Source organism: Lepidochelys kempii, chromosome 21 (assembly GCF_965140265.1).
Source record: "Lepidochelys kempii isolate rLepKem1 chromosome 21, rLepKem1.hap2, whole genome shotgun sequence".
NCBI lineage: Eukaryota > Metazoa > Chordata > Testudines > Cheloniidae > Lepidochelys > Lepidochelys kempii.
Window position 1 is genome coordinate 12134160 of NC_133276.1, and position 26545 is coordinate 12160704.

A 26545-nucleotide genomic window follows, 5' to 3' on the forward strand; every position below is an offset into this window, starting at 1 on the left:
TTGCCAAAGCACGAGGGGTGAGGATGCCAAAGCAATGCCCAGATAAGAGACTCAGCAGTGCCAAGACCGGATTGCTGGCAGTGGCAAAGCAGGAGAGTTAGCACAGCCAAGACAGGCAAGCTGGCATAGCCAGGAGGCAGTATTATTCTCTCCAATGCACAGGCATTGGGACTTTACAGGATGCTCTTTATGGAATTAAGAACAATCAGTCCTGCTACAGTTGTTGCAGTGCAATTTTTCTGCCTCAATGACTCAATGCAAAATAAGTTTCATGCTGTCTCTGGCGTTCCTCTCTGGGGGAGAACAATACTGAATGGAAGGCAGGGCTTGGCACAAAGGGTGTTTAGTGGGCCCGGTGGCAAAGATGGGACTTTAATTTTTGAGACCACCAGAATAAGTCCATCAATCTGACAGTCTGGGCTACTCCGTTTAGTCAGAGATGAGTGACAGAGCAAGCATCTACCACGCGGCCCCCCAACTCTGGTTTGGAGGGACCACCTCAATTTCCATGGCCCTTTAGCTCCTAGGTTCCTGTCGTGCAAAATAGGGAGTCACAGCCCATCAGAAAGAAATCTGCAACGAAGTATAGAAACAAACAGGATTCCACCTAGCTTGAGTACCACTTTTCTCTGCTTTGTTTACCAGGGGCTGCACCCTGGCTGGAACTCAGTGCAACATGCAGACACCTAATGGCTGAATAACATACTGCAAGTAAATACCTATTCAGGGCCATCTCCCAATATTACCCACTCGTGCCAATTGTGGGTATGTGCCCCTGCCCTGTAAGAACAAGAGCGAGAGGCCTTTAGCCCATTTCACAGTGGTTAGAGGGAAAGGGCTTTCAGCATTACTTACCTGGGCAACAGCTACCCAGATAAATTGCAAGAACCCTGTACCTTATTACCAATCTCTGGAGTCTTCCATGCAGTCACCCCCAATTCATTCTGACCCTCAATGCTGCTTAAACTGATTGGTTTTAGGGTAATTGACATTGTGATCTATGGGTGGGGAGTGGAAGAAGAAAAGGTAGAAGGACCTGTCGTAAATATTTCAATCCTCTACATTTTAATCTGGAGCACTAATGGAATTTATAATCAGCTGGTTTTTATGGTGCCTAATATTCACCGGTTCAGGGAAATACATAACTGTGGTGATATTGAAATATGGGTCCTTGGCTTCCTGCACCAGCCAGGAATCATAAAGGAAGTTGTATTGGTGATGTGATAGCAGGGGGTTCAAGCTGGTCTCTGGCTCAGTACTGAATTGATGCCCCCTGCATGATGTCAGGGGCATCTGTGTTGCTAGAAGTGGACTCTTTTGGATGTTATGCATTATAAGAGCACTACTGGTCATAAATAATTCCAGACGGGAGGCATAAATTCCTGCGTCTTGACCAAATTACCTTCAACGGGGGTAATTACAGTCTACCTTCCTAAAACTTCCCCTGCCATTTTTCATTTGGGTAGAACAACCTTCACTTCCTGTCCTGGTATAATAGTGCTGTGCCGTATTGTCAAATAGCTCCACCCCAGAGGTGGCTGCATTTCAGAGGTTGATGATTCCCATATGATTCTCTATTTATGAAAATACTTTAGGCTCTTCCTGGACACAAGGCATTATTGCCATCCCGTGGAGTGCTTCGTGATTAGTTGGATTAGGGGCTAGTTGGGAAATATTTAGTTCAGAGATGTTAAATAAATGTTTAAACTCTCGCAAGGTGATCGTGGAGATGAGCTTGATTTAAGTCTTAGACAGACGAGATAAGTAATTGTGTATTAAATTCTGTGATGACATTTTTGGATGAAATGATTAAATTTAAAAAAAGCTTGGTTTTTTTTAAAACAAAGTAATGAAATTACAACTTATCAAGTTACTCCACAGCTAAAAGGCATCCGTAACAATAACAGCACCTCATCAGGAAAGGCAAGATAGGAAACTGTGTAACCCAGTGGGTAGAGCACCTACCTAGCTCTCCAGAGAGCTGGGTTCTGGTTCTGTTGTGTAGCCTCTAACAAGCTAGTTACTGCTCTGTGTCTTAGCTTTTCCCATCTGCGAAACGAGCGTAAAGATACTCTTCAAAATGCTTTACAAAGGAGAGAAGCACTACTAAGCTAGGAATAAGAAAAGGAGGACTTGTGGCACCTTAGACTAACAAATTTATTTGAGCATAAGCTTTTGTGAGCCGGCTGCTACTCTTAAACTAGGAATGTCCTCGTAACTCAAATAACCCCATTGGGGAGGACCAGTTGGCAGTCAAAAATTGGGGTGGCAGCCCAGTTCCTAGTGAACAAATGTGTACGTTGACCAAACCAACTCCAGGCTGGCACTAATTGGGGTAGCAATGACCACAGTGGTGCTGTCTGGGCAATACCATGGTGGCCACAGCATCTGGACATCCTCTTAGGCTGTGAACTCCTTGGGGGCAGGGACAGCACCTAGAACAATGGGGCTCCTGGTCCATGAGTGGGACTCCAAGTCTATGATACAAATAACTGTGAAGCAGTCTCAGCAGAGAAGCTGAGGAAAGAGGAGAGGGCCTGATCCAGAGCTTGAAGCCAAGGGGGAGAGTCCCAGTGACTTTGGGCTTTGGATCAGGCCCGGCATGGGCCTAGACACCACTAGAGATTGCTTTTCCAGATGAGGTACACTGTTCTCCTGCGATCCTGTGTTTTATGGATAATTAAAGGCTCCTTGTCTGAACTGCTCTGTGCTGGGCTGCAAATCACCTCTCTTGGTTTGAAGCTGCTTCTCTAACAGACCCTCACGTAGAACTGCTCCGAATGGTGCCCTGATCATGACCGAGACTGTTGTAGGTGGAAATCCAATCAATGGTAATTAGGTGGAGACACGAATTAGTGCCTTGGAGACTGACTCTCTGAACTCTGATTGCAGTGGAGGTTGGGGGGAGGATGACGAAGCCCTGTGGAACAAGGCAGGTATTTAAATGATGCTGGCTAGCTGCCCGCCCAGCTCCCTTGGTGGCTTGCCTAGTCAGAGGAGAGTTCACTGTGTACCTGAAGCACACCACAAAGAGAAGGAGGCAGCTTCCGTTAACCGCTGGCCTGCTCCCTGGGAGCTGTGGAAGGACCATGCTTGCTGCTACCCACCCCCAGCCGCACCTGTTCAGCAGCCTAGCACAGAAGGAAGAGGAGGTGTTTATGGCTTTGTAAGGGGACTCGAGGCTTTACTCCCAGTCCTGCCCGTCTTCATGGGGTGGGGGACCTTGACTGTGTATAATAGGGGCAGGTTCTCAAGAGCTCAGCTGCCACAGTTGACCCTGGATTTTTTTCCAAAGAGCTCAGCTTCCATGGTGAGGCTTATGGCCGGATTTTCATCACAGCTGTGCACCCAGCACACCGGGCTCCTCTACAAACCTGGCCCTTTGTCTCTCTGGGCCTGTCCTCCCCACTCTGTACATGGGGAGCACAACTTCCTACCTGTCTTGTGGGGGACTTAGAGGGATAAATGAATTAATGGGGGAGGATGCTCAGATACTCCAGTGGAGATGGGGCTGTAGAAAAGCCTATCCCACTCCCTCAAGCTTGACCTCCGGAAAACCCAGCCCTCTACCTACGTGAGGTGAAGGGGAGGAGACGGCAGCTGGCTTTTGCACCTCAGAGCAGCTGCTGCAGTTTTCTGGCCAGTGCCTTCCATTCGGGTTGGTGCACTCTGCCCCCGAAGTCCGGAAAACCGGAGCAAGCCACTGAACTAGGAGGTGGTGGTTGCCACGTGTCGGCGGGCCGTGAAACCTGAAGCAAGAGGTTCCCTGTAGGGCTTCCCATTCACTCTGCCTACTTGTGGAGAGACTGCAGGCTCAGGGCCAGGCCCTCTTGCGCCGCTGATTCCTTTTGAGACGTGCCCGTTACGTAGCAGCCTGCCAAGCCATTGCCAAGAACTTCCAGGAGGTAATCCCCCTGTTCCCCCCCAGCCTGCCCTCACTGCCGCAGTGGGGATGGGGGCAAACCATCACCAGGGAAACAAGAGTCTGACCGGATTAATAAAGTTAGAATTTTATTTCCTTACATTGTTGACATCACAAGTTTTTTGGAAACTTATTACAGTGGAAAAAATCCCATGGATCAGAGTCCCACTCACAACGAGATGGGGAGGAGAAGGACCTCCGTTAATATTTACAAGATGATGGAGCAGGGCTTGTTAGGGACGGGGATCTTCCCCCTAGCAGCAGCCAGCTCTTTATGCCACGTGAGAGAGGACTGGGCCAGGTCACCCCAGTATACTGCTGGGCTGCAGGGAATGAAAAGTGGAACCAGCCCATGGCCCACCCTGCAATCCCCAACTACAAAGCCACTCTGGGAACTGGGGTAGGACAATGCTGTAAATCACCAGCCAGCTGCCTATTGGCTCTCAGTATTGGAGACACAGAGTGAGACCCCTCTTGGACATTGTCTAGCATTCAGAGATGCCCTGGCAGCAGGGATCAAGCCTCTCCTAGTTTAAATCAGTGCCTCAAGGACTCCTGCAAACTTTGATCCATGTTGGTCTTCCTCAGCCTCCCCTTGGCCTGCTCTCTGCCTTCTGCCTTGCTGTCCCCTTGCATTGCAAGTGACCTTTCCTATGGGCTTCCTTCCTCCCAGGCAGATCTGGCTGTTCTGCGAGGCCTGTCTGCACTATTGTCCAGATGCATTTCATGTGTGTTGATGGCTCTGTACCTGTTGGTACCTTGGAGAAGGACATGAAAGCCCTGAGATCCAAACTTGCCCACAGCTCGGGGATGTCTGCACCCACGGCTTTGGCTCAGGCTCCACTCTAAGGATAAGCTCTCCGGGGCACAGACCATCTCTTTGCCAGCTGTATAGTTCTGACCACCGTAAAGCGCACTCTATAGAGCAGAAAGGGCCTGATCCTGAGAGGTGACAAGCAATTTCAGCTCCCACTGGCTTCAGAGTGGGTTGTAGGCACTCAGCACCTCTCAGGCCTTGTCCAGATGAGGATTTGGAAGGTGTTAACAGCCTAAAAAGAAAAGGAGTACTTGTGGCACCTTAGAGACTAACCAATTTAGAAAGCTCATGCTCAAATAAATTGGTTAGTCTCTAAGGTGCCACAAGTACTCCTTTTCTTTTTGCGAATACAGATTAACACGGCTGCTACTCTGAAACCTGTTAACAGCCTAGTGTGGTCAAGGCAGTGTGCTTTTAATACATGTTACACCGGTGCCTTGACCTAGGCTTTAACATGAGCCATGCAACATGTGTTAAAGGCATCCTGCCTTGTCTGCACCAGGCCGTGAACACAAGTTAGCCAAGACCTCCCAAATCCTGGTCTAGACAAGGCTGCAACGTCAAGCCCTGAGTGCTTCCCCAGCACCCTGACCGGCTCCCCGACCTTCCTCTTACTTCCACTGTGGGATCAGACCAGTGTGAGGCAAACAAGCCTTTCCAACCCAACAGCTCAGGCTCTCAGCACATCCTCACTCCACCGTCTCTCTCCCTCCTGCCCATGCACATGGCAAATACCTCCCCAGGCTACCCTCCGACAACAACTGAGGGACATCAGTGGGAAGGCTGGCAGGCACTCATGGGAACCCAATTCGGAATAGGTAACTCCATACCAAGAGTGATGCTTGGCCAGTCAGGGCCCCAAAACACCACCATGGGACCAATCAAAACAATTTGAGTCATGTTCATTTAAAGATTCTTCCCCCCCCCACCCCCACCCAATGATGAATTGACTGCAATTGGGCAACAGGCTGAGAATTTATTCATAGGAATAATTTAGCCATTTGTTCTGAGCCGCTGAATGAACCTGGGGAAATTGTGAGCTGCTGATGGACAAGTTGCAAATGGAAAGGGAAGAGAAACTCATCAAATCAATGTTTCCCTATGGAACAACTCACAGCAGCTGGTGGGGAACCTGTGCTGCTGGTTGTGGGGTGGGGGCTTGGCTCAGACAGCCCCACACCACCTCAGCGGACTTTCCAAAGGGCTGAAGGTGACCCAGTGGGGTAGAGATGAGATGACCTTAGCACCTTCTCTCTGGAGCTGTCCCCGCTGCATCCTCTCGCTCTCTGGAGATTGGGAAGGGAGGAGAAATACAAGAGAGAGTTTGCTTCCCACCTCTCAGCTCCACTGTGGTTATACATCAGCCGGCGTCCGTCTCTCCTTGGGTCTCACAGCCTAGTGAGCCAGCCGCAGCGAATGTGCCCACTCTTTATGGGTGCCAAGGGGCTGCTCCCTCTGTTCACAATTAAAAGGTTTGCAGAAAGGTGCATTTCAGTTAAAACCCCTCCGGACAACGGAAATCCATTCCATCGGGATAAACCCGACATCTTTCCAGCTGTTTGGCATCATCCAAGCCAGCAACAGAGCGAGGCCGCCTGGCCCAGGAGGTGCAGAGCAGAGACTTGCCAGGCCCTGCTGCAAGGAGACCAACCCACGGGGATGGGGACAGAGGGGCTGGCCCCTTGCCCCAGCAAGGTGGTATACTGCTGCGGCAGCAAGGAGTGGAGGCACCAAGCTCGGGCCGTCAGCTGCTGCTGTCAGGAGACCTGGGGAAACAAAGCACACAGGGAGCCTGTGAATCCCCCCCATCCTTCTCTGCCTCCAACAGCCCTGGGTGCTTTGGGGCAGGTTGAGGCCCTGGACAGGGGTTTGTGCACCCAGAGGCCCATCTGCTGCCTCCTGCCTGGGGCGTCCCCACTCTTCAGTTAGCCCCCCCCCCCCGAGCATTGTCTCTGTGCTGTGAGCTTGACACTGTGGAAGGGTCTTTATCAACGCTGTGATGGTGGGGAGAGCCTAGTGCATAACAAAACCTCTGCCCTCTCTGAGAAGAGACACCCCAAACCTGGATATCAGCAGAGTACGGAGTGGGGGGGCGTGTCAGCCTACAGGGATGGGGGTGCAGGGTCCAAACAGGGGATCCAGAGGGGGACACTGAGCAGAGAGCCCTGGACAATGTGTGTGTGGAGTTTGAATGCCTGTGTCTAGCCACAGGGCAGGTGCCACGGGGCAAGCTCTCCACCCCAGCCCGGCAGGGTGAGAGGGGAGGTTGGCCTCCCTGCCCCGGTCAGTCCTTGGCCTCGCTGAGGGCAGCTCCTGGGTCATGCACTTCGCACTGGCCTGAGTGCAGCCAGGCCACCACACAACAGCCCTTGGCTGGCCACCGCTCTGAGGCTGGGACTGTCAAAGGAGCCGCTGCCTCAGGGTGTTAGGTGCGCAAAGCCCAGGCACCAGGCCAGATGTAAATGGGAAGCCAAGAGATGAGTGACTCTGTCTCATTCCCAGCGCCACAGGCCTACCAGCCCCCTCCTTCGGGCTGAATTTCTGAGGTGCTTTATGACTTGGACTGAGCACTGCGGGCTCCATGGAGCCAGGTGGTTCTGGGAGGCACAGAGAGGCCCACTGTATCCCCGTCACTGTGTGGGCACTGGCAGGTATCCTGGGGTTCCCGGGGTAGGGTGGTGATGGAGGGCAATGGGATGGTGTGCTAGCATCAAAGCTGCAGAAGGGGGCAGTAGGGCTCATTCCAGCCCTGCCCTTTCAGCCAATGGCAGCTGCTTGCGTGTTTTTGGTGGTGAATCTGGCTCAGGATGAGTTTGGCTTTAGCTCTTTCTCAGTTATTGGAGGTTTTTAAGAACAGGTGAGACAAGCACCTGCCAGGGATGGTCTAGATAATACTTAGTCCTGCCCCGAGTGCAGGGGACTGGACTAGATGACCTCTCGAGGTCCCTTCCAGTCCTACCATTCTATGATTCTTTGTACACAGGAAGGAAGATGGGAGCTGGGGGGAGAGGCATATGTTTACATGTACACACACACTGGGAATTTTGGGGCCAGCTCTCCCCATGGGAGCAGCTCCCAGAGGAGACATGATTGGGGTGAGAGGTGCCCCTTTATTGAGCAGTCCCATAGGATAGAATACGAAATTATCACTTTTCTATAGAGTTTCTTGACCCATCCTGGAGAATCTAATACAAGGTTCTGTCCCTTCAAAGGGATGATACCAAAAGCTATAGGAAGTGCCATTCTGGGCCCATTTCAATGGGGCTTTACAGCAATTTCTAGAGAATCCTATTACATTTCTAAAACGCCCCATGGGTTTCACCCGATTAACATATCTAGGGTGGGGCCAAAGTCCCACATCTTTAGAACAGGTACAAGCATGGCCTAAACCCTGGCATGGTGACCCCACCTCCAGAGATGGGAGTTCAGTCTCCATCCAGTCAGTCCCTGGCACCTCTGCCGAGACCTGTCATTTGGTGCCAGTTATGACTGTGTGTGTCCACTAGGAACTAGAGTGAGACCCATCCGCTTATTGCACATAATCTTCTGATGGCAATGGCTCTTGGTGATGCACTATCTGGACTGGAAATGAATACCAGCCCCCTGAGCCCTCACCTTAGCTCCCCCTTTCTTAAACGGTTGTAGACAACATCATGCTCTTGGAAGCAAAGGTCTAGCGAGGAGTCTGGCTGTACTATACAATCAGCTCTGTGCAGAGTCGCCCAGAAAGACCTGCCAATGTAGCTCTCCCCTGACCTGCTATCTAGGTCGGGGCCTCCCCTGAGCTGGGGCTGCCAGCTGGCCCTCTCGGCACGGTGGTATTGCACACAAATGTCTCCTGCGGATTAAGCTGGGAGCAGCAAATCAGTTTCACATGGAACAAAGTGGCAATCTATCTCAGGTCCCCAAGAGCTGGCTGGTGCTTTTCCCTGGTTGTCCTCTGAGAAACTTGTCTTTCAAGGCCCTGATCGACTTGCTGAACTGAGACCCAGCCAACTCATCACACAGTCCACAGGCTTGTGCCACAGTAGTTCTCGACCTTTTCCATATTGCAACCCCCTTTTCAATAATCTAGCCCTGAGATTTATAAATAGGGGCAGGGCAAGGTGGTCATGATCCCCCTGACACCTGGTCATGACCTCCAATCAAGAACCTCTTCCCTAAGCCAGATGGTTAGTGCCTGGTCTAGCCAGTACCTTTCCTGTACCGATCTACTTCTGGTTGGGCTTACTGAAGGAATTAGGGGCTCCTCCACAGGAATGAACTCTGAATCTCAAGGGGGTCAATAAGAAAGGCCCAGGCAAAGAGGCACAGAGTTTGGAGGAAGAGCGGTGGGGTGTGCCGCCTCTTTCAGACCTCCCGGAGAGAGGTTGCGGGTGTTTCTGTTTATTGTGATCCATTTGCTCTGGTGGGGAGGTTTCTCCGCTCCAGAAAGCAAGTAGGATTTTGCGTTTCCCCTAACTCCTGGGGAGAAATGTGCAGATTCCACACCGCTGCCCAGTGCATTTGAATATTTAATTATGCAAAACAGGGCTGTGCAAATGGGGCAGGAGGACAGTTCTGAGACGGTGTCTGATCAGTACGAATGTGCCGCTCCTCTCCCCTGGCTCCCACTCCCAGCGTCCCAGGGTGGATTTATATTTCCTTCGCTGCCTGGAAATGGCACGCAGTTGGCTGTTCTCTGGAACAGTCTGGACCCTTTTACGCTGAACGCCAGGCTCTCACACCAGAGAGACATGCAGGGAACTGCAGGCTGAGTCAGAGGGATGGAAGGATGGGATCCCAGCCCAACAGAGCCCCAATATTCTAGATGAGGCCTGGGCTCCCCAGAAGTGAACCCACCCCCCATGAACAAGAGTCCTGACATTACAGACAGGGCTCCATCCATACCCAGACTTCTCCACTGGTCCCCAGTCTCTCAGAACCAGCTTCAATCCTAAAACCAAACCCAGTGACAACTGCAGAAAAACAGCCGTGTTAGTCTGTCTTTGCAAAAAGAAAAGGAGTACTTGTGGCACCTTAAAGACTAACCAATTTATTTGAGCATGAGCTTTCGTGAGCTACAGCTCACTTCATCAGATGCATACTGTGGAAACTGCAGTAGACATTATATACACACAGAGACCATGGAACAATACCCCCTCCCACCCCACTGTCCTGCTGGTAATAGCTTATCTAAAGGCCCAACTTGATGATCACTTTAGATAAGCTATTACCAGCAGGACAGTGGGGTGGGAGGGGGTATTGTTCCATGGTCTCTGTGTGTATATAATGTCTACTGCAGTTTCCACAATATGCATCCAATGAAGTGAGTTGTAGCTCACGAAAGCTCATGCTCAAATTGGTTAGTCTCTAAGGTGCCACAAGTACTCCTTTTCTAACTGCAGAAAAGACCCTGATCCAGACTCAGAGCTCAGCCTTATACAGAGACTCTGTCCTGACCATGCAGATAATGCCCTGACAATACAAAGGGTCCCATCCTTTTTAGGCAGGACTCCATGGTCATAGGGGGATGGGGCTGGAAGGGATCTCCTGGGTCAAGTCCCCTGCTATCACTGGGGCTGGCAACCCAACCCTGCAAGGCAAAGCCCTGATAGCGCACACAGACCTAGATGGGACACCAGCCATGGATACAGAGTCCTGAGGCTGCAAATCTGGTCCTGACCACGCACCGATAGACCTAATTAGATTCATGATTTTGCACATCATTTGATGGTGGAACTCACTACCACATGAGGTCACTGAGGCTAAGAATTTAGCAGGATTAACAAAAGGATTGGACATTGACAGAGATACCACGAATATCCAGATTTAGTGTACCGTAGTTATTGCTCACAAACATTTTGGAAGGGCTAACCTCATGCTTCATAGCTTAAACTGATCTCAGGAGGAGACATAATGCAGGTTACCCATAGCTGCCCATTACAGGGTTCTTGCACCTTTCTTTGAAGCAGCAGGTGCTGGTCACTGTTGGCAACAGGATACTGGGCTAGATGGGCCCCTGGTCGGACCCAGTGCAGCCGTGCCTATGAAACTAAACAGGAAACTAAACTGTACTTCAGAGCCCAGAGGTCAGCCCTTTGCATGGGCACCTCATTCTAAACCAGCCTGAGAGCCGTGGTTTCTGCAAAGGCTCTGTCCAGCCCTCATTCCTCCCTGTGCAACAGAGGGTCCCTCCCACCGGGCCATGAGACAAACCCGATAACATGGAGATGGCTAGAGGCCAGGACAGCCGTGCTCACACAGCTGCCTGCCTGCCAGATGAACAGCCGTGGCCTGGCCATGCCTGTCTCCCCTGTGCTGCGGGGAGCATAATTTGCTCTTCTCCAAACCTTAATGTCTCTGACATTAATAAAATATCCCGCTGCACTTCTGAGGCTCCCACCAGCAGCATCCAGCTCCCCGTTCATTGTCATTCACTGGCTGAGCTGACTGCAGAGCAGACTCCCGGGCCTCGCGCGGAGGGAAGCTACGCAGCTGCTTCTGGAGCCGAGGGCTCGTTTGGGGGATGCGGCTACAGGAGTGTGTCACTTTAACAGCCTTCAGATGCAAGATACACAGACCCTCCTCCACCTGTGTCCCCTCAGACCTCCCCACAGCAGAGACCAGGGCTCCAGTCTTTCTCAGCTGTCTGTGAAGGGAAAGGCCAAGCAGCCTGACAGAATGGGCCCCAGCTCAAACCCTGGATCCAGACATCCCCAGATTCTTGGGAGGTGCCTGGAATCTGAACTTGGATCCAGGTCTGAACCTCACAGCTGGCCCCCATATCTAGAAGAGGCCAGAACAGAACCACCGATCTCAACACCCCCAACGTGTGCAGTCAGAAAGGGTTCCAAATCTGGATCCAGGTTTTGCAGCTCAGGCTTGTCCACTCCCCACCAGCCTATAAAATATCCCCAAAGTTCCGGTGGGCGTTAGGAAAAGCATGCCCCCTTCCCCTCCTCCACGGCACTGCTGCTGTCCCGTGCCCGACAGCGCCCCCTGCTGGGAACGGCAGGGACTGGTAGTTGGGCCCTCCCCCACAGCCAGTGCTCTCGCCTCCTCCTTTACAGTCCCCGTGCTGGGAGAGGCTGGCACTAAACCAGCTGTGAACAAGTCTGCAGGTTTCAGATGTTTAAAATGACAGAATGTGTACAGGCCTATTCCAGGCTGCAGCCTGTGGCATGGTGGGGGAGCCTGGCAGGCAGCCCCAGTGGAGAAGAGGGCCTCCCCTTTGGGAAGTCAGAAGGCTGCCTGTGTTCCCTGCACTAGAAACAAAACTGTGATGCATTTGTAATCGGACAAGGCAGAACCGAGCTGGGTCCATTCTATGATAATGCAGGGCCAGGGCTTGTACCAAAGGGACACCTCCCCTTTACGCCGTCCCTGGGGCAGAGATAGTGCTGAGTGGAGTCTGTGAGTGGGGGCTGGCAGGTGGGTACTAGACCTTCTCCTCTCCCTGGGGGATGGAGCTGGGTTAGAGAGCAGGGCCTGCAGGATCTATTATTCTCTCCCTGGGTTAGCAAAGCTGATTCCCTTAGGTGCCAGCAGCTGCCTCCCTGTGCTCTCAGGGCAAGTGGAAGGAAAGTACCACGGGTTGGGATTTCATTGCAATTTCCATCAAAGCCCACAGCCCAGAGGTCTGTGTTTCTTGGGGCTGTTTCTCCCGTCGGGGTCTGTGCACGTTGCATGGAGCAACCACAGTGCTCTGCCTGCCTGTCTAGAGTAAGAGACAGCAAGGTCCCTTTCCCGCCATGCAAATATTCCCCCTTCCCGCCCTATACCTAAAGACTTGACCTTCCCCATACACACACTCATACTAGGAGAGGGACGGTCTTGTGGTTAGTATTCAGGCCTAGGAGGCTGGAGATCTCGGCTCTCATTCTGACTCTGCCACTGAATCCGTATGCACAGTCACTTCCCCGCTCTGTGCCTCAGTTTCCCGATCACTCTAAGATGGGATAAAAATTATGCAGACCTGTCCCACCCCTTACAGGCTCATTTGCGAGGCACCTAGGCCCAGATCTTTAGGCTCCTAAATAGCTTTAACTCCCATTGGAATCACTGGGAGTTGGGCTCCTAAATACTTTTGAGGATCCAGACCATTGATAATATGGTGCTTTTTAAGCCAATCTCATGATTTTCGGGCACCTGCCTCAGGATCTTTGAATGCTTGGGGCTGACTGTGAGGGGAGAGGCCTGGAAATGCCCATAGCCACTGAAGCTAAGATCAGGCAATGGGAGTGACAGGAGGTGTAAAGAAATGGCAGTGAAACCAGTTTCTCCAGCAAAGGAGCATCCAGCCCTATGGAGACATGTTTATAGCCTGTCCTGATTGGTTCCTGGAATAGCTCTCTGGGCAGAGCAGTTCCGGTTTTACTGGGAGTGCTCCCAAATGCATGAGCTGATGGGGGGGGGGGGGGGGGGGCGGTGTCCTCACTCATCCATGGACAGACCAGTGATTCACTTTCTTTCCCAGCTAACACCAAACTCCCCCCCCCCCCAGATACCTTCAAACCAGGACACTCTCCACCCCCGGCTGGTTCCTTCTCCCATCTCAGTCGGGTTGGTTGCCAGGAGGCAGGAGTTACTTACTGTGACAGTTTTTATTCGGCCCAATCGTCGAGTGCAGCTCCAGCCTGAACGATTTATTAACAAAGTGCACTGCTCCCCTTCGGCACAGGGCTCCATCCCGCACCACTGCTTACTGGCAATGAGCTGAGCTGCCACATAGAGCGGGGGAGGTCACGGAGCATGGGGAGGGAGAAATTCGAAGGGTTATGAAAAGAGGGAAAGAGAGAGGTAGGGTACAAAGGGGAAAAAGATGGGTGTATATAGGGATGGATAGAAAGGGGGGGTGTGTGTATATAGGGATGGAGAGAGATGTATATGAGGATGGATGGATAAACAGATGGGTTTATATTGAGATGGATGGTTAGAAAGGTATATATAGGGATGGATATAATATTGGGATGGAGAGACAGATGTGTATGGGGATGGATGAATAGACAGATGTGTATATACAGAGATGGATGGATAGATAGATGGGTGTATATAGAAATGGAGAGACACATATGTATGGGGATGGATAGATGGGTGTATATATAGCGATGGATGGATACATAAATGGGTGTATATAGGGATGGATGGACAGAAAGGTGTATATAGGGATGGACAGACGAATATATAGAGATGGATGGATAGATAGAGGTGTGTGTATATAGATGTGGAGAGACAGATATGTATGGGGATGGATGGATAGGTGTGTGTATATAGACATGGAGAGACAGATATGTATGAGGATAGATGTGTATATAGAGGGATGGATGGATAGATGGGTGTGTATATAGATGTGGAGAGACAGACATGTATGGGGATGGATGGATAGACAGATGTGTATATAGAGGGATGGATGGATAGGTGTATGTGTATATAGACAGAGAGACAGATATGTACAGGGATGGATGGATAGATGGGTGTATATAGACATGGACAGGCAGATATGTATGGGGATGGATGGATAGATGGGTGTGTATAGGGAAAGAAAGATGGGTATATATAAGGAGGGATGGATGTATATATGGATGGATAGGTAGATATGAATGGCGAGAGAGAGGGCACAAGATTAAACAGGAACAAATAAGGAAAGTAAAATCAAAGGGAGTAGAAAGAAGGGTTGAGTTATCCAAAACAAGGAGACCAGGAGATAAAATAAGAGTAAAATAAAATGTGTCAAAGGGGCAGAGGAGAAAGGGAGAGAGAATTGAGGCCGTCAGGGACAGTTTATGCAGAACGTTACAATCTGTATCATTGTAGCACCTACCAACAGTAGATAACAGCCGTCTGCAAGCCGGAGGCTTGGAGCAGCCTCTCGTGTTCCCCACACGTAGGGACACCTGCCACCTGTGAGGGACACATTCCCTACACAGAGCAACCTGAGATGACATGTCCCTCCCTCACCAGGGCGCCACGTGGCCCCTGACACCTGCAGGACATAGCAACGCTCCCGCCCGGCAAGGCTTCCGGCAGGCACCGAAAGGATCAGTGTGGCTTTCTCTGCAGAACTCTGCCCAGCATGGCTCCTGCCTCCCTGCACTCATGCAGTGCCTGGGAGTGGAGAGGAGTTCGCTTGTGAAGCTGGACTTCCCAGAGTTCAGAGCCAGATTTTCAAGGGCTCAGCACCCACAAACAGGCCAGATTTTCCAAAGAGCTTTGCACCCCCACTTCCCCATGCTGAGGGGGTTCTTCTCCTCCCTTGCCCCCCACCTTGCTACCAACAGATATAAACCCTGATACAGCTGGACGTTGCTGGACCATGAGTGTTCTCAATGAGCAGGTGCGTGTGTGTCACCGTGGACCCCAGCCAGGACAGTTTGACTGTGTGTCATGTCACCTGTACAGTTAGCTGCTCCCAGTGATAATAGGGGCCTGTGTTTCCGGGGCAGGCAGGGAGGCTGGAATGATTTGTAGAGTTGGGGGCAGGGGCTGAGTCATTGAACTAAACAGTAAACCCTACATGTGATGGAAACCACTTCAAGCCAGGGGGTGCGGCCCTGCCCCTAGTTTCAGCACCTCTGGGAGCAGGAGGATCTGAGTTCTGTGGCTGCTGTCACCATAAAGTCCCAAGTGACCATGGTGAACCAAGAAGCCACAGGCAGCCCCATGGCCCTGGCCCGTAGTTCTCTGGAGCAGTCAGAGCTCTCTTACCATCCACGCAGGCAGGTTTTGCCCTCATTGTGCCCGCGACTTGGCCTCTCCTGCAGGCACAGCGTGCTGTCTGCCGGGCAATCATCCTCCTGGGGTGGCTGAGGTCTCTGTTCAGTGCCGTAATCTCACACATCCCCACCTCCAGCTCCTTGCCTGCAATGAGACAAGGGGACATCCAGCAGCCGCTGCGCAGTCAGAGTGTCGAGGCAGGGCACAGCCCTAGTAGCAAGAACAGGGAGGTGGGAGTCAGGGCGGCTGGGTCCTATGCTCTACTCTGTCACTGACTTGCTGTGTATTCTGGGCCAACAGAATCAAAAGAAGCCACTGATTTTTGGGTGCCTCTATATCTTGGGAGCCCAACCAGAGCCAGCTAGGGCCTGGTTTTCAGAGGGGCTAACAGCCTGATGCTCCCACGGTGAAAGGAACTAAACCCCTCAGAAGTACAATTCCAGCAGTCCCTGTTGAGTTCAGTGGAAGCGGTTCCTCCATAGGACTGGAGCCTGAGTCAGGACAACTCTGGAGATGGCCCAATCTAGAGAAAACGCTTTTCACCTCCCTCCTGGCCAGGCACTGAGCACCTTCCCTTAGCTCCTTTCCTGGCCCGTGGGGCCTGGGAGTGGCTTACAACATAAGCAGGGTCTTTCTCCCAAGGGGAGGAGGGGGAGTCGTTCGAACAGCTCTACAGTGATCCCTTAGCACCTCTGTGCAGGGGGAGGGCTGGTAACATGGGGACGGGAAGGCAAAGCCAGCAGGCTGGGTGCACACTGAGCCAAACTGCAGCAGCCGGCAAGGCTCAGAAGGTCTCCAATCCAGCCCAGCATAGGGCAAGGCCCAGTCTGCCTGGCCTGAGGAGACTCCTCGGTACCTAAAGCCGCCCTTCCTCCGCCCTTTGATCTATAAAGGGAGCGTGAGTGAATCCCACAGACAGGAAGGCTGGGCTGCATGCAAGACAGTCTGGGCTTCCTTGCTCTAAGGGGAAGGCTGCACTCAGCCGGAGCACGCCTCCTCGTGCTCAGCCCGGAGCGTTCCCCTGTAGCTGAGCACAGGGTCTGCGCCTGTCCTTGTTAACATTTTGGTCCCGGGGAAACGGATGTCAACCCATGAATGCCGCCAGGCAGGTGGGTGAGAGGCAGCCGCACGTGAGCGGCATTATCTCAGAGCTTCGTCCGGCTCCCCTTGCGCGCTCTCTCTGCAGCCTGTGACAAGGGGCAGGGGCAGGCCGGCCGGCAGTCCAACATGGCCCAACGCAGGGTGTTTAAAGGGTTCGGGTAGTTCGGCAGCACGCTGCCACCCGCAGCTCATGGTGGGAGCTGAAACCCTCAACGCTTGCTCTTTAGCCCAACACAACCCCCCGTTCTGGGTCTGTTTCCCCTCCCTGTTGCACTGGTGTAACTCTGACTTCAGTGGGGTTACTCCTGGTTTACACGGGTGTAAGCAAGAAGAGAATCAAGTCCACTGTAAACCTGGGGCAGGATTCTGCTCTCGCGTAGGGCTCAATTCAAAGCCCTGTGACCTAAACAGCCACTGGCTTCAGTGGGCTTTGGATCGGGGCTCAGAGATCCAGTGTACATTCACTGGGCCTGATCCTTCCCTCCTGCCACTTTTACGCTGCTGGAAGCCCACAAACTGCAGTGGAGTTACTCCAGATTTCCACCAGGGGATGTGAGAGCAGCATCCGGCCTTCAGTGGATTTACACTGCTGTACCTGAGATCAGAATCTGGCCCCTGGTATCCAACAGGCATAACAGGGTTCCCAAAACTCTTTCCGTTCCAGTGATCTAAGCTGTTCTGACTAATGCGGGGTTAGGAAACCCCTTCCCTTTAAATGTATGGATAATTTAACTGGGAATTGGTCCTGTTTCGAGCAGGGGGTTGGACTAGATGACCTTCAGGGGTCCCTTCCAACCCTGATATTTTATGATTCTATGGTTACAAACAGGAGAACATGGCAAGACCTCTTACACAGCAATGTGACTGATTCTGCCAAGGCCCCTTTAACGCCTCGCAAGCACAGTCTGCAGCTGTGGCATCTCTCTATTTCTGACAGTCCTGCTCCTTCAAATGAGGGGGGAAAACCCCACCTGTTGCTGTTTGCCCTATTAGCTGAATAAAAACATTTTTTGCTTCCCATCATATTTTTTTCCAAATTGCACAGATGAAAAGATATGAGGTCACTGGGATTTATATGGAAGGATTTGGCAGCCTTTTCCTATTTATTTGGCCTGTAATATATAAATTCAATCTGGACTCTCCCAGAGTAAGCGATTTGTTATCTGAGTAAGTAGATGTGGGTGGGTAAGATGTTTCAATTAGAATGGCATTCGTTAGGTATGACTTGCCTCCGAGTGTGTTGTTTTATGCCTTTGTTTTGATTAATTAGGACCCGGTCCTTTATTCCTCATGACAGTCGTACCACTGAAGTCAGTGGGGAACCTCCTGATGAGGAAGGATTCCAGGATCAGGCCCTTCATTTGGGCACGTCTACACAGCACACAAAAAACCAACCAACCCTGCGGCAAGGAGTCTCAGAGCACGGATCAAATGACTCAGGCTCCCAAGGCTGGCACTGCGGGGCTAAAAATAGCCGTGTAGACATCTGGGCTCAGACTGGAGTTGCGGCTGTGAAACCTGGTGAGCAGGGAGGGTCTTGGAGCCGGGGCTCCAGCCTGACCATCTACATGGCTATTTTTAGCCCTGCAGCATGAGCCCAAGTCTGTTGATCTGGGTTCTGAGACTCGGTGGGTTTATTTTTTGCTATGAGTAGATGGTTTGTTTGGGGGGGGGGTGTTGTGGGGTTTTCTGGTTGACTTTTTAAACTTTGGGAAGCTAGCTATCAGGAGGAATGAGGAGGTGCAGTGGTCAGGGCTTTGTCCAGGGACCCAGGACATTTGGGACCTTGGGCAAGTCACTTAGGCCCAGATCCTCAAAGGTATTTAGGCACCTAATTCCCACTGACTTCAATGGGAGTTAGGCTCTGATCTTTACGTGTCTTAGTTTCTCTGTGCCTTGATTCCCCATCTGCACAATGGGGATAGTAGCAGTGCCCTACCTCCCAGGGGCGTGAGGATAAACACATTAAAGATGGTGACGCACTCTGAGATCTACTGTTGAAAGGTGTGTGACAAAGTTCCTGCTCTACCTTGGTGGGTCTTGCGCTTATTGGCGGATTTGCTCGCCTTGGAGCTTCACGGCAGCCCTCAGATTAGCCGTTTTTCTGAACCCACAGTCCAGGTCGACTCCTCCTGTGTCTGACCAGGAGTTGGGAGGATTTGGGGGGAACCCAGGCCTACCCTCTATTCTGGGTTCCAGCCCAGGGCCCTGTGGAATGCAGCTGTCTAGAGTGCCTCCTGGAACAGCTGTGTGACAGCTACAACTCCCTGGGCTACTTCCCCCATGGCCTCCTCCCAACACCTTCTTTATCCTCACCATAGGACCTTCCTCCTGGTGTCTGATAATGCTTGTACACCTCAGTACTCCAACAGTGTGCATTCTTACACTCAGCTCCTAGTGCCTCTTGCTCCCAGCTCCTCACACGCACACCACAAACTTGAAGTGAGTTCCTTTTTAAAACTTAGGCGCCCTGATTAGCATGCCTTAATTGATTCTAGCAGCTTCTTGATTGGCTTCAGGTGTTCTAATCAGCCTGTCTTAATTGTCTCCAGAAGGTTCCTTATTGTTCTGGAACCTTCCCTGTTACCTTACCCAGGGAAAAGGGACCTACTTAGCCTGGGGCTAATATATCTGACTTCTATTACTCTCCTATAGCCATCTGGCCCAACTCTGTCACAAGTGCTACAGAAGAGCAAGATATGATTATTCAAAGAGTGTGAGGCAGTTGGATGTTATGGTGATGCGGGCCATGTAAGTACCTACAATAGCTAGAGATGGGTCTCAACTGGGATTATTTAATCTGCAGAAGAGAAGAATGAGGGGGGATTTGATAACTGCTTTCAACTACCTGAAAGGGGGTTCCAAAGAGGATGGATCTAGGCTGTTCTCAGTGGTAGCAGATGACAGAACGAGGAGCAATGGTCTCAAGTTGCAGTGGGGGAGGTTTAGATTGCATATTAGGAAAAACTTTTTCACTAGGACAGTGGTGAAGCACTGGAATGGGTTACTTAGGGAGGTGGTGGAATCTCCTTCCTTAGAAGTTTTTAAGGTCAGGCTTGACAAAGCCCTGGCTGGGATGATTTAGTTGGGGATAGGCCCTGCTTTGAGCAGGGGGTTGGACTAGATGACCTCCTGAGGTCCCTTCCAATCCTAAGATTCTATAATTCAGTTCCCAAGCATTTGGGGCGACTGTGTCGAAAGCAAGAGCTAAACTCTGATCCAAATGGGCTGTCTGTGGAATGGACCGAACCAGTGAACTGTCAAATCTTAACACCTCCAAGCGCTGGAGCTGAATTCTAGACCCAAAAGCAGATCTGGGTCATCAGGAAATACAAAAAAAAAAACCCATTGAAAATATTTTCTAAATATGGTTACACTTCAATAATAACCTTCAGCAATTTGGGGACCTATCCTACAAAGTGCTGAGCATCTTCAGCTCCTGCTCAAGTGAACAGGAGTTGGGCACTTGCCACATCACAGAATCAGGCCCTTAATTCATAGTAAACGGAGGGCAAAACGTTACAAAGCTTTCAGAACTTCTTTGATTCTTAAATCTATGGTCCCCATCTGGCCTCACATAACAATAGTGTCTGAGCGTCTCACAGCCTTTTAATGTATTTATCCTTAGTCTTTTTTCTTTTTTTAATTGATCTGAAAATATAGCCACTTCTTTCTTCAGCAATAGCTTTGCCCTGCAGTCCTGCTGAGTAACTGGGATGTGACTGCTTTTGTTAGTCTTGTGTGGCCCGCTGGCTGGAGCTTCCCTGTTGTCCTGACGAATGCTGAGGTGGCTCCTGCTCCCACTAACGGGAGTAAAACAGGAGGGACTCAATTGAAGACAAGTGAGGAAGGCCTGGAGAGCTTGATTGGACTCACTGTCTTGTCTCTTCCAGCCCCACCCAGCGCTTCTTCCGGATGAAAGCCAGCCAAAAACCTACAATGCTATACCTGTGCCAGGCTCTCTGCACAACGGTGAGTTTCCGGATTCCTGGACAGCCTGTCTCACCAGTGCAGCCACATTTCCACAGAGCAAGTGCCCTGCCCCTCAGGGCAGACTCTCTAGATTGATGTGATCAGGCCTGACTCTCTTAAATGCTCCAGCTGGCCAGAAACCCCTGTGGGCCTGTGCTCTTCTCCACCTGCCTCTCCCCTGAACTGCAGGCTGCTTGGTTTCAATGCTGGGCCCAGTTTGAAACGTGCCGGGGTCAGGCACTGTGGAATTCACTCTGCTTGGAGCTCCGGATGAGACTTGAAGACATGAAGCAGTGTCTCTTTGGACCAGCCTCCTGCTCAAGGGAATAAGCCATCCAGCTCAGACTGTATGCCTGTCCACTGCCTGGATGCTCAAGTGTTAGAGCAATTGCCATGGATGGATAGATAACTAGCTAGCATGGTTTTCAAACACACATTGACTCCATCCACTCCCATCAGCTAAATCGGCTTAGAAACCAGTTTAGCTGGAACCATTATTCAAGCCAAGTTTACTCCCAGTTCCGTTTAACAGAGAGACTGTGTCATGGATGCCTCCCCTACCATCTGTGCTTCTGAGGTCTGGATGGACACCCAGCCTTCTACCAAGCCCTGGGAGCTATGTACATACAGTTCCCAATGCTGCAAAAGGCTTTCAGTACAGCTGTGGGGTGAAATGGTGCTCCAGAGGAAAGTCAGTGGCTAAACACCTGCTGAGTTCAATGGACCCAGGCTATTAAACTTGGCATTTAAAGTGGAAGAGCGGGGGAGTTCATCCCCTGGAAGTTCAGGGTAACTGAGTCAACATTGGTTTTAAATGCCCATCAAAGGCAACACTGACAAATGCCAATGGACAGCTGCAGTTTGCACTTGGCTATGAATCCAAAGCCTCCATTCCTTGGGGCAATTATTTAACACACCGCTATCCCTCTCATTACATTGAGATGAATTGTGTGCCTGGCATTCAGTGTTCCTAGATTTAAAACAGCCAGGCTCCTGCTTCTAGCTCCTCTCAATCAGCCCCTTGAAAATAGCACTGAAGAGACAGGGCGTTTTCTTCTCCTCTCCTCGGGTGACAAAAGCGAGACGTCTTCAGGAGCCCCAGTCTGTATTAGACAGAGAAAAGCACCACGTGGAGAGAGACAGGAGCAGGAAAAATTCACTGGGCTGAGATGTGCACCCCATGGACCATTCCTAAGTGATGGGTCAATGACACTGACCGTCCCTCGTCATTACCAAATTTTTAAAAAATTCACAGACCAGTCACCAGGGAGAATCTGTTAAAAAGGGAGTCTGTGGATGAGTATTAGGGGCTTCAGCCATCATTCCCAGCCTCTGCTGGGTGCAGGCAGGGTCACTGCTGAAGATGCAACCCTACAGGCTGCTACAGGCAGTCACAAGTGTTTTTATAGGCAGCTCCAGTGTGAGCCATGTTTGGCCTAGTGCTTGGTAGCTTTGAAGCCTCTGCTGTCCACAGCCAGGCATCCTCTGGGCCAAATGCTTGTTCCAATGAAATCAGTGGGAGATTTGCCATTGATTCAGCAGGGATTATGGTTTGGCTTGGGATATGCCTTGGGAGTCTCTGGGATCTGCACCAGGGGGATGCACCATTCCCCCTGCCCACACATACACTGCCAATTAACTGTGGCCATTTGGACAATGGGCGATTTCAATAATGTCTGGAGGAGATTTTATGAGTCACACGTTGCAAAATGCTCCAGCACAAGAATGAGGGCAGCTTGGAAAGCAGCTAATATGAATCCAAACTAAATCCTCCTTCTAAAGGAGCGGGCGCTACCAGCTCTGCACTCATACACAACTGCACGCCACAAGGAATGCAAGAGAACTGCTCTGAGTTGTTTGCTTCCATCAGAAGCAGTATGAGAAGAAACTCTCAAGCAGGGCAAGGGCACTGAGAATCACGGCTCTGAACATGTTAGGGTCTCTCTGAAATTTTTCTGCTCAAGGGGGCAAATTTCAAAATTTGCTCAGAGCCATTCAAATTCTATGCCCTCCAGTTACCCAGCTGGGGCAGGGGGATGTCTTTTTGTGCCACTAGTTTTTTAAATCAGAACTCCCCCTTGAAATGACTGGAAACTACTTCCCCCTCCACCAGGGCCCAGGCATGCACCCAGCCACACGCACACACATCTGAGCATTCTACTTAGCACTTGCCTAGAGAACATTAACTGATTGATCCTCCCAAACCACATCTGATGTAGTTAAGTGCACCTGTCTCCATTGTACAGCCGGGAGCAACTAAAACACATGCATGTCAAATTGAGAGAGGGCCAAATTCTCACTTACTCCACAGTGAATCAGAAGTGACTCCACTGAAGTTACTCTGGATTTACACCTGTGTAACTCAGAGCCTAAATTTAGCCCAGAAAGGTCACATGATTTCCTCAAATCCACCCAGTGAGTTAATGGCAGAGCTGAGGTTTGAATTTAGGATTTCCTGGTTCAATCCGCTAGATTGTGCTGACTCTCTCACTAGGCCTTCTCTCTACCCATTTGTTAAGCAGGGCTTTCTGGTTTAATATCTTAAACCAGAAGGAAACTGGGGTTCCTTTCCTCCGACATTTGCAATCTGGGGCAGCCCCTTACCTCTAACAAGGATGAATAATGACTAGTAGTTCCCAGCTGCTTTACAAATTGCCCAGCAGGGGGTGATGTGGAGTCAGGAGCATTGCACCCTCTAGCTGTTCTATCCTACAGCTTTACCAACCCCAGCTGATGCTTTAGCAGTTCTAGCCTCTTCCACGCCCAAGGCCAGGCTTGAACTTGTCTCGTGCTTGGCTGAGTAATGCTGCATCATTTGAATTATTGCATAAATGTTTAGTTACAGTTGGTAATTGTGGCATTATTTATGGATCCACATGGCTCAGCAACGCTCCTCTCACGTCCTCATTTGCAAGCGCAGCCTCTGGAGGGGAGGGAGACGCGGCAGGCTTGCTGAAGCGCTCAGCGTAAGGGTGTCGATTCAGGGGGCGAGCAAGCGTCTTGGCATGGTTTATTCAGGTTGCTGCCAGCCCCGGCAGTCACGCGGCAAATTAGCAGCAAGAAAGCGGAGGAGAAGATTGAACAGCAAATCAGTTACGTAGCACGGGGCCTGTCCTTTGAGGTGCCAAGCAACCTCAATTCATGCAGAATCATAGAAGATTAGGGTTGGAAGAGACCCCAGGAGGTCATCTAGTCCAACCCCCTGCTCAGAGCAGGACCAATCCCCAACTAAATCATCCCAGGCAGGGCTTTGTCAAACCAGGCCTTAAAAACCTCCAAGGATGGAAATTCCACCACGTCCCTAGGTCAAGGAATGCAGCACTCCTGCAGGATTGAGCCCCACAAAAGGGGGGTGTTCTCAGCAATTTTTCATCCCAATTCCCATGCCATTTTAACAGCTTCTCTTCCAATTTCCCACTGTCTTTCCTTGGGTCATGTGTGAAACTCTTTTCCCCCATGTTGGCAGCAATTTGGGTACAGACCAAGCAGTGTTAGAAGTGAATTTCATTCAGCTATAAAAAGGATCCCTACTGCATGAGATACCATCAAAAGACAATGGAGGGAGAGATTCCAGCTCTCATCCAATTTACATGCCTGGCCATCCCCAAGAGCCTTCTGGAAACCAGCTGGGACAACATTGGAAAGTGGGACACTGAACTAGACAAAGTTCAGTCACTGTGAAACATACAGCGCCCCCCAGTCTGGAGAAAAAGGGAAACTGACAGTGCTCTTCAGGGTTGGTTGTTTTTTTAACCTGGCAGTTTTCCTTTCTCTGTTCTACTTTCACTTCTCTCCCTCCATCCCTCTTGTCTGGGAGAAGAGTCACCCTGGGCACCCAAGCTGCAATCCACACTATATGGGACTCTATACAATTAAAGAGAGTTCATTCTCCAGGCAGCTTATTTTAATTTATCCCATGTAAATATAACAGCACCAGCCCCCCGTGGAAATAATATTTTGCACTTTGTAGCACCTTTCACCTAAGTACTTTACCCCTGTTAATAAAGAATCCTCAGTAAACAGAGGTACAATGATCTCCAGTTCACAGATGGGAAACCAAGGCAGAGAGGGACTAAGTGACTTGCCCAAGGTCCCACAGAAAGTCTGTGGCAGAGCCAAGAGTTGAACCCAGACTTCCTAACTTCCAGTCCTATGCTTCAGACCCTAGAGCAAACTTTTCCCCAGGGTATCCTCACATCTTAAGGGAGAGACTGTCCTATGGGCAGATCCCCACTCATGATGGCGCAAACCCCTTCCCTTCCCACTGGATGACACTGCAATTGCCTTGCATGGAGAGGACTCATTAGGGAAGTACTGACTGTATCTCATGCTCTTTCTAATGTGATTTAGCAGCTGGTAACAGGGAGGAGAGGCAGCCCCATCTCTTGGGCCAGCTCTGACCTACCTCCATTTGACCCAGTGCACCACGCACTCCCAGCAGCCTCGGGAAGGAAGGGCAGCCCCAGTTTCCTTGCTGAACGGCTCAGCTCGCAAGGCTTATCAGTCCCCCAGACTCCCAGTTCACAGAGGTGAATCCTCCCCCTACCGCAGGCCAGCGTCTCTCAATTTGAAAACCAGTCCAGGCACCTGGCAGCCAAAGACTGAGTCCAGTGGGAGACTGAACCTCTTCTCCTCTGGGGAGCCCTTGCTGAAAAGTTTCCCCCAGCCCCTCCAGCAGGCGATGCTACCTCTGCGATGCAAAATCTCAGAGAGGAGGGGGATCCCTGCTGGTTGCATGGCACCAGATGGCTCTGACGCAGGCTCTCTGGGGTGGCATGTGGCAGAAGGGGACACAACCCCTTTAAACCCTCCCCCCCTGCCCCGGCTGGCACAAGCCAGCAGCCTTGGCAGGAGTATGATACAGCGGAGACTTTACCTTCCTTAGGCGGCTGAGAATACAAGAGCCAGAAGAAGAGGAGGAAGCAAAGCGTGGCACCAATCCCTGCAGAGAGCTCTCTCCAGCCGGCCAGCATCCTGAGTGGGCTGGGAGGGGGGCGGGGAGGCAGGGCTGGACCCCCCTCTCACGCTGCAGGGTCCCCTCTAAATCCAACTACCAGGGACGTTTCCACCTGGCACAGGGCAGCCCAGCATGGCTGGGGAGTAGCTGCATTCCCTTCAGAGCAGGAGGGCTGGAGCCATTTGGGGGGGGGGGGGGCTGAGAGCTGTTGAACCAAACTGTCAACCCTGGATATGATGGAAACCACGCCAAGCAAGGGGGGGGCGGCAGCCCCCCCTAGTCCCAGCCCCTCTGAGCAGGAGAAAAGCTGCAGCCACGCAGGAGAGCTGCAGCTCCAGGGGGGCACAGGCTGGTTCCTTTAGTACCCGGGTCACCACATCCCAGCCTCGCAGGGGGACCCCACGTGCGGGAGGGGGGGGGGGATCTGCCCCTCTTGTGGGTGGCTCCTTGTCACAGCGTCCTGTGCTCCTGGTCCAGGCAGGGTCAGACTCTCACCCACAGCGGGCTGGGTTTTTTCCAAAGCCCAGTGTCTTCCAGCTGGTGAAAGTAGCCAGAAGATGCAGCCCGTCCACCCGGCTTCTCTCTGGGGGCCAAACGCCTCTGCTGCCCGGCGGGGGCCGAAGGGAGCCCGGATCTCTGGGCAGCTCCTTTGCATTCAGCCCGCAGAGCGGCGGCTAGTATCTCCCCCCGGCTGGGTGCAGTTTGCCAGGCGAAAGCCGAGCGGTAATTCCCTCTCCGGCACCGCCCGCAGCAGCTGTGCGCTTCCCTCCTGCAGCTGGGCAGGGAGCGAGGCGGGCAGCAGGAGGGTTCATGGCAGGGATGGGGAGGGCTAGCAGATCCCCCCCCCTTCCCTCCGGCTGCACCGTGGCAATGTGACTAGCTCCGCGGGGCGGGGGGTCCTTCCCGGCCGGGGGGCGCCAAGCTCGCTGCCCGGGACTAGGCTCGCGAACCTGTGGCGGGTACCCAGGAGCCAACAGCCCCCGCCACCCCGGCTCAGCTCAGCAAGCGGCAGGGGAATCCCGGGAAGCGCAGCTGGGGGGGGGATCAGCCCCGGTAGGTGCCCCCCCCCGGCCCTGCAAGC

At 51.7% G+C, this 26545-nt stretch overlaps 1 protein-coding gene across 2 annotated transcripts; it reads right to left on the minus strand.

The window, feature by feature from the left end:
- Positions 1-5681: 5681 nt before the first annotated feature.
- LOC140901180 (chemokine-like protein TAFA-5) lies at positions 5682-26526 on the minus strand. Of its 2 annotated transcripts, none has more exons than XM_073319553.1 (4): positions 25960-26526; positions 15426-15578; positions 13314-13441; positions 5682-6505 (listed from the first exon to the last, which is right to left on the minus strand). In XM_073319553.1, the coding sequence occupies exons 1-4, from the start codon at positions 26117-26119 to the stop codon at positions 6497-6499; spliced, it is 450 nt and encodes a 149-aa protein (XP_073175654.1). In that variant the 5' UTR covers positions 26120-26526; the 3' UTR covers positions 5682-6496. The 2 variants fall into 2 exon arrangements, with proteins under 2 accessions (XP_073175654.1, XP_073175655.1); XM_073319554.1 differs by having other exon boundaries at positions 25384-26032.
- Positions 26527-26545: the final 19 nt, after the last annotated feature.